This window comes from Schistocerca serialis, chromosome 1, assembly GCF_023864345.2.
Source record: "Schistocerca serialis cubense isolate TAMUIC-IGC-003099 chromosome 1, iqSchSeri2.2, whole genome shotgun sequence".
In the NCBI taxonomy this organism is placed as follows: domain Eukaryota; kingdom Metazoa; phylum Arthropoda; class Insecta; order Orthoptera; family Acrididae; genus Schistocerca; species Schistocerca serialis.
The window spans coordinates 499,161,961-499,174,932 of record NC_064638.1 but is presented as its reverse complement, the minus strand read 5'-3'; the positions used below and the strand labels follow the sequence as shown (position 1 = coordinate 499,174,932).

The 12,972-nt window shown below is 37.8% G+C and overlaps 1 protein-coding gene across 3 annotated transcripts in view; it reads left to right on the top strand.

Moving 5' to 3' along the window:
- Nucleotides 1-12,972, top strand: part of LOC126474037 (SWI/SNF-related matrix-associated actin-dependent regulator of chromatin subfamily A containing DEAD/H box 1 homolog) — a 182,422-nt gene that overhangs the window by 77,105 nt on the left and 92,345 nt on the right. For all 3 annotated transcript variants that reach the window (XM_050101456.1, XM_050101462.1, XM_050101448.1), the window contains exons 5-6: nt 7,453-7,540; nt 9,043-9,211. In XM_050101456.1, coding sequence (XP_049957413.1) covers nt 7,453-7,540; nt 9,043-9,211 — 257 coding nt within the window. The remainder of the gene's footprint in view (nt 1-7,452; nt 7,541-9,042; nt 9,212-12,972) is intronic.

Below are 12,972 nucleotides of genomic sequence, written 5' to 3'. Positions count from 1 at the left end.
ATTTTTCAGACGAAAATTACACAACATAGTGACTATTGTTTGCATAATGGGATCGAATGATGTAGCTGACAATGAAGCAGATGTTTGTGTGAAAACTTACATAAATTTTTAGATGTGAATAAATCTAGAAACACAATAGTTGCCACAGTGCCTCAAAGGCATGATTTGATTTACATTTCGTGTGTAAACAAAGAAATCCCGAAGACATATTAAAATAAAGAAACTGTGTTCAGCATGCGATAAATGCGAAGTACTGGAAATAAGTAAGCTGCATTGAAACCTGTACACCGAACATGGAATGCACTTGAACTATGAAGGGAAACTGTTTGTGTATGATCACATCAGTGAAATAATTAAAGATCAACTTTCAAGAAATAAAACTGTCTGTCAGCTTCCTATATGTCATGCCACCAACAGTGATGAAAGTAACATGAGCAAGAGAGAAGAAATAGTTATTTCAAAGCCCTCAGATACTTTTTTGTGTGAAAGTATGCAGTTTCAGCAAGTGAAATTTTTATTCTTTTAGAGGAGCCAAAAGGAATAAAAGATGCTAATATATTATATTTTAGTGAACATTATCTGAAAGACGTTGAAATGTTGCAGTTGAGTGGTTACTGTCTATCAACACATTACTCTAGATCTATATTGGAAAAAGATGGTGATGTAAATTAGGTCATAAAAAATAACATATCTTACAAAGCATTAGAGTTAAAGAGTCACTGTATAGAATGAGATATTGAAATATATGCAGTAGAGATGGGGCCTACTGCACATCTTGCCAGTTGTAGTGTTAGCACTTTGCGAAGCTCCTACAGGGAAGATGAATATGTTCCTGTGGCAACTGGAGTCTCTCTTATTCCGCTGTGTTCAAAATCCAAAAATTTAATAATTTTAGGCAAATTAAATATCAATTTTCTAAATGAGAGCAACACTAAAGTAGATTTAGAGCATCTAGTAGAGTCTTTTAACCTGATCATAGTAGTAGATTTTTCGACTAGGATTGCTAATAGCTTTCAAATTCTGATTGACAATAGATTTGTAGATAAGTCAAGAGTCAACAAAACCAGTGTACATGCTTGTTAATGGCCTTTCTGACCATGGTGGTGAGTTGCTTATCTTCACGACGTCAATTTGTTCAACAAGTCTGACCGTTCTTGGAAATCTTTTAGGATAATAAATGATGAGTCCCTTAAAAATTTCAACTGCAGACTCCAGGGGATAGATTGGAGTCCATTTTTCAGTGGAACAGTTGAGAATAAAACGAATATGTTTGTAAGTGAACTTAGATCTCACTCTGAAGCTTGCTTCCCCAAAAAATAATTACAAACAACCATGTAACCACTGACAAGAAAGGTGGCTTACTGCATGAATAAAAACATCCTGCAGAAAAAAAGGATGGTATATAGTTCTCTCAGAACCTGTAATGACTCAAAGAAACAGCAACATTACAATAGTTTAGTGTAGGATTCTAAAGAAGGTTATAACTAAATCTGAGAGTATGTGCATAACAACTTAAATGGAGACATCAGAAAACAAACTAAAAAGCAATTTAGAATGTGAAAAGAAAGAAAATGGCAGGAAGCAGGGGACAGGACACAGATAGAAATTAAAACCAAACAAGGTGGCAGTATTATAAAGAAACCTGAAATAGTTGCAGAATTATTGAGCAAACATTTTCTGTCAACAGCAGAGAAGGTAGTCTGTAAAGGATCTGTGGACGAAGCAATAGCTCTTCTACAGAAAGCTATCTGCAACAGGACTCCATAGACATCCTTATCTTTAGTACATTAAATGATATTGAAAGAATAAGCAGTTCATTAAAAAATAGGCACATTAATTGATATTGAAAGAATAATCAATTCATTAAAAAATAAAAAATTGTTGGTGCAGACAATATTTCTAGTAAAATACTGAAATGTTGTTGTTGTTGTTGTTTTTGTTGTTGTGGTCTTCAGTCCAGAAACCGGTTTGATGCAGCTTGCCATGCTACTCTATCCTGTGGAAGCTTCTTCATCTCCCAGTACCTACTGCAACCAACATCCTTCTGAATCTGTTTAGTGTATTCATCTCTTGGTCTCCCTCTACACTTTTACCCTCTTCACTGCCCTCCAATACTAAATTGGTGATCCTTTGATGCCTCAGAATATTTCCTACCAACCGATCGCTTCTTCTAGTCAAGTTGTGCCACAAATTTCTCTTCTCCCATATTATAGTCAATACCTCCTCATTATTTATGTGATATACCCATCTAATCTTCAGCATTCTTCTGTAGCACCACATTTCGAAAACTTCTAGTCTCTTCTTGTCCAAACTATTTATCGTCCATGTTTCACTTCCATACATGGCTACACTCCATACAAATACTTTAAGAAACGACTTCCTGACACTTATATTTATACTCGATGTTAACAAATTTCTCTTCTTCAGAAACGCTTTCCTTGCCATTGCCAGTCTACATTTTGTATCCTCTCTACTTCAACCATCATTAGTTATTTTGCTCCCCAAATAGCAAAACTCATTTACTACTTTAAGCGTCTCATTTCCTAATCTAATTCCCGCAGCATCACCCGATTTAATTCGACTACATACCATTATCCTCATTTTGCTTTCATCTTATATCCTCCTTTCAAGACGTGTCCATTCCGTTCAGCTGCTCTTCCAAGTCCTTTGCTGTCTCTGACAGAATAACAGTGTCATCGGCGAACCTCAAAATTTTTATTTCTTCTCCATGGATTTTAATTCCTACTCCGAATTTTTCTTTTGTTTCCTACTGTTTGCTCAATATACAGATTGAATAACATCGGGGATAGGCTACAACTCTGTCTCACTCCCTTCCCAACCACTGCTTCCCTTTCATGCCCCTCGACTCTTATAACTGCCTTCTGGTTTTTGTACAAATTGTAAACAGCATTTTGCTCCGTGTATTTTACCCCTGCCACCTTCAGAATATGAAAGAGAGTATTCCAGTCAACATTGTCAAAAGCTTTCTCTAAGTCTACAAATGCTAGAAACGAAGGCTTGCCTTTCCTTAATGTATTTTCTAAGATAAGTCATAGGGTCAGTATTTCCTCATGTTTTCCAACATTTCTATGGAATCCAAACTGATCATCCCCGAGGTCAGCTTCCACCAGTTTTTCCATTCGTCTGTAAAGAATTCGTGTTAGTATTTTGCAGCAGTGGCTTATTAAACTGATAGTTCAGTAATTTTCACATCTGTCAACACCTGCTTTCTTTGGAATTGGAATTATTATTATTATATTCTTCTTGAAGTCTGTGGGGGTATTTTGCCTGTCTCATACATCTTGCTCACCAGATGGTAAAGTTTTGTCAAGACTGGCTCTCCCAAGGCTGTCCGTAGTTCTAATGGAATGTTGTCTACTCCCGGTGCCTTGTTTCGACTTAGGTCTTTCAGTGCTCTGTCAAACTCTTCACGCAGTAGCATATCTCCCATTTCATCTTCATTTACATGGTCTTCCATTTCCATAATATTGTCCTCAAGAACTTAGCCCTTGTATAGACCCTCTAAATACTCCTTCCGCCTTTCTGCTTTCTCTACTTTGCTTAGAACTGGCTTTCCATTTGAGCTCTTGATATTCATGCAAGTGGTTCTCTTTTCTCCAAAAGTCTCTCAAATTTTCCTGTAGGCGGTATCTATCTTATCCCTAGTGATACACGCCTCTGCATCCTTACATTTATCCTCTAGCCATCCTTGCTTAGCTATTTTCCACTTCCTGTCAGTCTCATTTTTGAGACGTTTGTATTCCTTTTTGCCTGCTTCATTTACTGCATTTTTGTATTTTCTCATTTCATCAATTAAATTCAATATCTCTTCTGTTACCCAAGGATTTCTACTAGCCCTCGTCTTTTTACCTACTTGATCTTCTGCTGCCTTCACTATTTCATCTCGCAAAGCTAACCATTCATCTTCTACTGTATTTCTTTCCCCCATTCTTGTCAATTGTTCCTTAATGCTCTCTCTGAAACACTGTACAACCTCTGGTTCTGTCAGTTTATCCTGGTCACATCTCCTTAAATTCCCACATTTTTGCAGTTTCTTCAATTTTAATCTACATTTCATAACCAGTAGATTGTGGTCAGAGTCCACATTTGCCCCAGGAAATGTCTTACAATTCAAAATCTGGTTCCTAAATCTCTGTCTTACCGTTATATAATCTATCTGAAACCTTCCAGTATCTCCAGGCTTGTTCCATGTATACAACATTCTTTCATGATTCTTGAACCAAGTATTAGCTATGATTAAGTCATGCTCTGTGCCAAATTCTACCAGGCGGCTTCCTCTTTCATTTCATACCCCCATTCCATATTCACCTACTACGTTTCCTTCTCTTCCTTTTCCTACTATCGAATTCCAGTCACCCATGACTATTAAATTTTCGTCTCCCTTCACTATTTGAATAATTTGTTTTATCTCATCATACATTTCATCAATCTCTTCATCATCTGCGGTGCTAGTTGGCATATAAACTTGTACTACTTTGGTAGGTGTGGGCTTCGTATTGAACTTGGCCTTTTATAATGCATTTACTACGCTGTTTGTAGTAGTTTCCTCACATTCCTATTTTTTAAATTCATTATTAAACCTACTCCTGCACTACCCCAATTTGATTTTGTATTTATAACCCTGTATTCATGTGACCAGAAGTCTTGTTCCTCCTGCCACCAAACTTCACTAATTCCCACTATATGTAACTTTAACCCATCTATTTCCCTTTTTAAATTTTCTAACCTACCTGCTCTGTTAATGGATCTGATATTCCACGCTCCGACCCATAGAACACCAGGTTTCTTTCTCCTCATAACAACGTCCACCTGAGTAGTCCCTGCCTGGAGATCTGAATGGGAGGCTATTTTACCCAAGGGGACGCCATCATCATTTAACCATACAGTAAAATTGCATGCCCTTGGGAAAAATTACGGCTGTAGTTGCCCCTTGCTTTCAGCCGTTCCCAGTACCAGCACAGCAAGGCCGTTTTGGTTAGTGTTACAAGGCCAGATCAGTCAATCGTCCAGACTGTTGCCCCGGGAACTACTGAAAAGGCTGCTGCCCCTCTTCAGGAACTACATGTTTGTCTGGCCTCTCAACAGATACCCCTCTGTTGTGGTTGCACCTACGGTACGGCTATCTGTATCACTGAGGCACGCAAGCCTCCCCACAAACAGCAAGATCCATGGTTCGGGAGGGGGGGGGGGGGGGTGATATTGTTATAAATATATAAATCCAGTCTTATGCAACATACTCAATGCATCTTTGCAAGAAGGAATTGCACCTGATAGACTAAAAGTGGCTGTCAGGATACCTCTCTTTAAAAAAGGTGACAAAAACAGTCACTAACTACTCCCCATTTTCCCTGTTAACTATATTTCCAAAAATTCTTGAAAAACTTGTGCGCAAATTGATCATCAGCCATCTTAATCTCCACAATATCCCGAATATGAGTTTTGTGCTGGGTTTTGTACTGATCAATTCTCCTTTAGTAATCAAGTTTTGTGGGCTGTTAACATAATAATGTCTCCACTAGGTATTTTTGGTTGAAAGCCTTCGAATGCGTAAACCACCAAATTCCTTGAAAAAGGCAGAATATTATGGTCTAGGTGATACTGTTGGTTTGCGGCTTCAGTCATAGCTAAAGGACTGAAAGCAGACCATGATGCTGAATGGCTCTTCAAGAGAACCTTTTGCATCGGAATTGGATACCGTAGGTTGTGGTGTGCTCCGAGTCTCAATTTTAGGTCCGCTGCTATTTCTTACTTTCAATAATGACTTTCCTCTTTGTTCCAGTACAAAGAGTAATTTTACTCTTTTTTGCAGGTGATACATAAATTCTCATTGATGAATTGTCTGACAACAATCTTGACCAAACTACAAACAAAGTTTTCTCTGAAGTTTTAAATTGGTTTTCTGCAAATGGTCTCTCACTCCACACAGATAAACCCATTAGGGTCCACATGAGAGGTTGTGGTGTGCTCCGAGTCTCAATTTTAGGTCCGCTGCTATTTCTTACTTTCAATAATGACTTTCCTCTTTGTTCCAGTACAAAGAGTAATTTTACTCTTTTTTGCAGGTGATACATAAATTCTCATTGATGAATTGTCTGACAACAATCTTGACCAAACTACAAACAAAGTTTTCTCTGAAGTTTTAAATTGGTTTTCTGCAAATGGTCTCTCACTCCACACAGATAAACCCATTAGGGTCCACATGCCACAAAGAAATCTTGACAAAATTAACATAAAGTGTAGAGGTCAACCAACACAAAAACTTGAGGATACAAAATTCCTGGGTGCATTCATAGACAGCAAATGTAATTGGTCTACCCACATCCTTCATCTTCATCTCTATAAAAGATTTAGCTCAGCAATATATACAATATGAATTATTGCGTCTGTGTGTGAAGTGGATGCCATTAAGGCTTCCTATTTTGTCTACTTTCATTCAATAATGTCTTGTAGTATCGTATCCTGGGAGAACCAACCTCTTGCAGAAAAAGAAAAAAGAAAAAAAATTTCACTGCCCCCCCCCCCCAAAAAAAGGGGGGGGGGGCACCAGAACAATAAGTGGTGTCCTCACAGTATATTTTTTCCTTGCCGGCCGTGACTGTAAAACCTTTGCTGTATACAAATACAACAGTGAATATCATGGCTACAACACATGAATAAAAAACAGTCTACACATTGAATTGAAAAGTCTAGTCATGACTACAACACAAGAATGAAAAACAGTCTACACATTGAATTGAAAAGTCTAAATCTGGTGCAAAAAAGAGCTTATTACTCTGGCATTAAGCTGTTAATGCACTCCCACCACACATCAAATGTCTGCACAAATAATTACCAAAATTCAGATGAATCCTGAAAGAGTACCTAATGGAGAAATTTTTTTATACGGTCGATGAATTTATGAGAGAAAATGATACCACCACTAAATTTATAACTATTTTTCAAATACTTTTAATCTCAGTATCATAGATATATATAATAATTTGGTTTTCTGCATTCGTGTTTGTATTTATTGCGTTATTCAGCTTATTTTTGCTTCCTCTGTATGTTACAGACCTATCCTAAGTGGAACTCTATATTCTGTTGATTGGATATATCTTTTTTATGTGATATCTCCATTGTACCTTTTATTGCATTTATGTAAATTAGCCTATATCTGATCCTGCCTCAGTGTACCACAATATTCTGGTAACCGGATATATGTTCCTTATTTGACACCTTTTTTATATTGTATCTGTTATAGTATTTATGCAAGGGATATTTGAAACATATACAATCTGACACATTCTGTATCCTTGCAATTTACTCAGTACCTGTATCTATGGAACATGAAATAAATAAATAAACAAATAAAATGATGAAACTAGTTTATTAAAGAGGACTTATTTACATGTTTTGATTATTAACATATTGAATGGTTATTTTCATTCTCAGCAAAGAAAAACTATAGGGATATTGAAGACAGGACATCTGATGTTGATGATGAAGATGCCCAGCCATTCAAGAGAAGGTTATTTGATAGGTAAGATGTTTGTACTGTTCTGGTGTCTACTGTGTATTGTAATGGTTCCCTAGATGAGTCAAACAAAGGAAAGTCTAGGATGGAATAACAGAAGTACAGAAAAGACAGATTGCAGCTTGCTTTGAGTCACAGTGAAAAAGACAACGCTAGCCTTGAGACAGTCTTTCTCTCTAGCACTTTTTCATTGTGCCATGCTGTGACTCAGTGGTGAGTAGCAATCTGTCCTGTACATATTGTTGTTCTAGATGAGTAATTTCCTACAGTTTAACACTTCTAGTGCCACTGTGGTCATCCAGTGATGATTTGTTCAGTTTTATATGTACAACACATTGAAATTAATTCATGCTTCCTCATACTGAGTATCCCAGTATGACCCCAGTCTAAATTTACTTTTGTTTCTTGAATCTAACATTTATGATGACTGTTAAGCTGAACAGCTGTTCATATGTTAGTTTGTTAAAATACTGCCTGTGTAAATTACTTGGAGTCTTTGTGAACCCATGGTTCTCAGTAGGGGAAAAAAATTCATGGATGTAGGAAGGTTAATTTTTTCCAGCATTTTATTTATTTATTTATTTTAAGTGGCATTTTAAGGTTATTTAATTTGAATATTTGTGTGTTAAGTTTTCTCATTTGCGCCACAGGAATGGATTGCTTGATACAACATTACTATCAGAATTAATACTGGAAGGGAGGTAGAGAGAGAGATTCTGCTAGCTGCAGAAAACCACCAGAAAAGAACTGAGAGCAGTGTCTTAGTAACATTGAAACATGTATTATTCACATAGTGTTTTGGAATATTGTGTAGAAGGCTGAAGCAATGAATTCTTTAATATACTTATTAGAAATATGAGACTGATCAGTTCTGAAGTATTTACACTACTTGGTGTTTATTCTGGTTTATTTACAACTGGAACACAGTCCAGTAAGATCGTAACCTTCTGAGCGGAATCAAAGTTCAGTAGAGCCAAAATAGAAGAAGCTAGTTTAACCAGGGAACCTAGAAATTCACAGCCTATTCGTCATATGCAGAATACACAATCTCCCAGTCAGTCTGGCAAAATCCAAGTCCATGGCACACCTTGTCTATATCAGATGTCACACTGATGCTGGACAGTATGAAGTGAAGTGAATTGGTCTGTGAGGGTTTCTGAATACAGGCCAAGCACTGTAATTGAGGGCACCACTGTACGCGTTGCAAGTGCTTTGTCGCATGGGTTGCTTTGTGCTGAGTGCATTCACTTAAAAATCTGCTGTTTAAGGTGTGGGCAATAAAGTGAAACTGTGTTATGGTCACTGCTAAAGCAGTTATCACTTCTGTTAAGTCTTACTAAAATTCCACAGACTAGGTTAGCCAATGATATTGTTACAACACAGTATTTATGTCTTAAAGCTGCTCTGGCAGGGAAATGTATAATATACAATTAATGATGTTGGGTTAGGTGCAATGTTAATGAAAATCATTTGCTTCCACTAATAGTTTTACACATTCTCATTGACAGTGATGATTCTGAAACTGAAACAACTGATGTGAGTAACCATGACAAGAAGAAAGTCCTGGAGTTTTTGTCAACGGCAACAATTCCTGAACTGAAAGCTATGTCATACTGTTCGCAGAAGAAGGCAGAGGCAATTATTGAGCAGCGCCCTTTCAGTAGTTGGAGTGATCTTGTAAGTTTAATTGTTTTAATATTTGTTTGATCCTTAAGTAGTTATTTTACCTTTTAGTTTTTCTCTGATGTTCAACCAATGTTGACTAGAAATGTCTTTTACTATTTGTTGAATTACCATAATGGTACAAGATTTTTCTCCAAAAGCATATTATATATTTATTTATGATTCTGTTTACTGTGCAACATCTATGTAAAATGTTTTGTGAGCTTGAATAATAAAAGTGCAGTTAGGATGATGTCTGAACCTCTTAATGTTTGAAAAGAAGATAATTACAGAGAAAAGAACATTGTGTTAACAACACTTCTGTGTTCATGATTTTGTGTTACTCAACTCCCTGAAAAATGGGTGCACAGCCGTGTTTAATTTTTGTAAGGATGTAGTATTTCTTTTTATTTTTGCTGTTGCAGTTTTAGCATTTACGCCGTTATCAAGCACCTAAAAACATGTAAATGTTTCAGGAAGACAAATGTAATTGGGGGACAACAACATTTACATCCCTACTCCTCCATCCACCTTATAGTATGTGGCAGAGGGTACTTCTGATCCAATACCTTTTCTCCCCATACCTGTTACATTCTAAAATGATGTCTGAGAAGAATGATTGTCTGTTAATTCCCACATGACCTCCAATTTCTCTGATTTTCTCATGTTCATCATTTCGTGAGAAGTATGGAGGAGGGAGCTAATATGTTGCCCGACTATTTTGGAACATATGCTCTCAAAATTCAAACAGTACATCTCTTCATGATGCACAGTTCATATCTGATAGTGTCTGTCACTGAGTATGTTGAGTATCTTTGTAATGCTCTCATGCTGAGAACATGACCACATGACGAATCACACTGTTCTTTGCAGATCTTATCTATCTCTTCTATTAATCCTACTGATCTTATCTATCTCTTCTATTAATCCTTCTTGGTAAGGACCCCAGATTGACGAAGAATACTCAAGAACCATTTGAATGAATGTTTTGTAAGCCATTTATTTCACAGATGGATTTCATGTCTTTAAGATTCTCCCAATGAATCTCAATCTGGCTTGTGCGGTCATTGTACTTTAGGTCACTCTGATAGTTCACTCAAAGGTATTGTACGGTAATTGCTGTTTTCAGTGATTTGTTGCCAGTAGTGTAATCAAACAGTAGTGGATCTCTTCACCTATTTATGCACAATGTGCTGCAATAATTTGTGTCCAGAGTCAACTACCAGTCCCTACATCGGTTGTCATGTTGAGCTATACCTGCAAGGAAGTCCTGTATCCAATCATAAATCAGGCCTGATACTTGTTAAGCCAGTATTGTAAGTGCGGGATTAGGTCATGATGGGAAATGACTGTAAAATGGTTGTGTTAGGAGAAAACTTCATCAAAAGAAAGAGACTGATTGCAATCCTTCTCCAAAAGTGTACACCTAAGGGCTACGGCAAACTCAAACTTGTTACAGCAATGGGAGATCGACACAGTTAAATTGAGAGGTACTATTGGCCACATCTCGTCTTGGGCGAGAGCGCACTGAATACTGATGCTCTCTCACCAACCTGCCTGGTAAGCTCCACATGACTGATACCTTTCCTCCCATTGGTGGGCAGAGGGTGCTTCAGTGGGCATCCTTCCGGCAGTGGTACGGAAACATGGCATCCTCGCCAGTAGTATTACTGTGAGATGATGTCTATGTGGACTGAGTGTAGTATTATGCAAAACATCCAATGCTATGCCAGCCCATGCTTGGTCGCTGTCTCGTCAGAAAGTCAACTGCCATTCCTTAAATCAGTTGTCGTGTTGAGTTATAGCTGCAAGGAAGTCCTGTACCCAATCATATGAAAGAAAATCAGGAATGAAAGATTGGAACAAAGTTAATTTGGTTTTGAGATTTGTGAAGGCTGTATAGATGTATAATGACCACATAGGACTAGTTGCAAAAGTAAGCAAAATTAAAGAGAAGTGACCCTGTAAGTTTTATCTTGATATGGGATTGCTGATGCAACACCGTCAGAGTGGGCATGGTGTCAGGAAGACAACTGTGGTTGTAGTTGGAGGATTGTGGGAGGGCGCTTTCAAGACACTCAGCCTGACAGTGGGTGAGAGCAGCGTGCTGCAGGGCATGGATGCAGTGACGTAGGAGTGCAGTCAAAACCAACGGGGCTGATGCTGCCATAGGGTGGTCGGCAGGCTCAGTGGGTAGGCCTCAGATTACAGGCAACTGTAACTCTCAGGAATGGGGCTCACATGAGTGGAGGACCAAGGAAGATCGTCAGTATACATGGGCTGTTTACAAGTAACAGTAGCACAGTTTTTAGTAGCCACATAACAGGTTTTCTTCAACAGATAAAGACAGTTGGGCAATCTCTGTATCTTTGATTTACAAATAATAATCAATCATACACATTTCCCAATAAAAGTTCCAAACTAACACTTGTGCCTAATATGCACAACTTTTAAATTTTGGCCGCGCTGGATTAGCCGAGCGGTCTAAGGCGCTGCAGTCATGGACTGTTCGGCTGGTCCCGGCGGAGGTTCGAGTCCTCCCTCGGGCATGGGTGTGTGTGTTTGTCCGTAGGATAATTTAGGTTAAGTAGTGTGTAAGCTTAGGGACTGATGACCTTAGCAGTTAAGTCCCATAAGATTTCACACACATTTGAACATTTGAATTTTAAATTTTGAGTACAAATAATTCTTGATACGCAATTATTTGCTGCAGTGACTGTGCATTACCCCATGACAAAACACAAAATGTGACCATGTAAAAGGAACATGACTGCAGTGATGCAAACAATTAATCTATGCAGCTTAACATAAAGGAGGGCTGTGCCTGATGTGTGGCGAGGGCATTAGTCATGTTACTCACCCAATGTCTGTTTCTTGGGTATTACTGGAGGTCATGGTTTAAAACATTTACAGTGGACATGAGTATATATTGTCCATACAACAAAGAAAATAATAATTCAAGCCAGAGCAGACATAAAGCTCACACGGGATTATCTGGCCAGTGTGCAGAAACAATTTCTCATTTTCAATGCTGGGCACGTCCACCCTTTATAGCCTACTGAACTGTGAGCTTCCACCGCGGGAATCGAGGTGTGTGCACAGTAGTGGCACAGCAATCTATCTCAAAACTATTTTAAAGAAATTATTCATTAAAAAAATTCTCACACATCTCGTATCCTCATTTTTCAGTTTCATGGTGGCATGCCTTATCATTTTATTGACAATCATAGTTCTTTGTGATATTTCTACATCTGATAATGAAGTGTGCTAAAGTTGGATACTTTGCAATGAAAAATATGTGTCACTATGAGTTTGCATTTGGTGCATGTTAGGTTATGTATTGCTGCATACGAAATGCAGCTAACAAATTGAATTTTTCCATGAACTTGACATGAGATCTATATCTATCACCAATCTCAAGAAAATGGATTTTATTTATTGCACTCACTTAAGATTGTCTGTCTAAATGAGAGTGGGAGTGAAATACTCATGTCATCCTTCAGAACTCATAAATGATTTGAGATTCAGAAACAAATTTGTGATAAACGATAGCGTGCAAAGCAGAGAGTATTTTGCCACGTAGCTAATATGTGAAACTTTCTTATCTACTGCAAAATATTCAAGACTACAGATTTTTCTAGTGAAATAATGTAATTCTTTGAAGGGCTATTGGTAGCTGGTGAAATGCTGGATGGATGGAAAGGAAGGAATCAGTCTTTTATTTTTATACCAGGCGTGAGCTTTTCATAAGTTATTGGCGTTCACTTGTCCTCAAT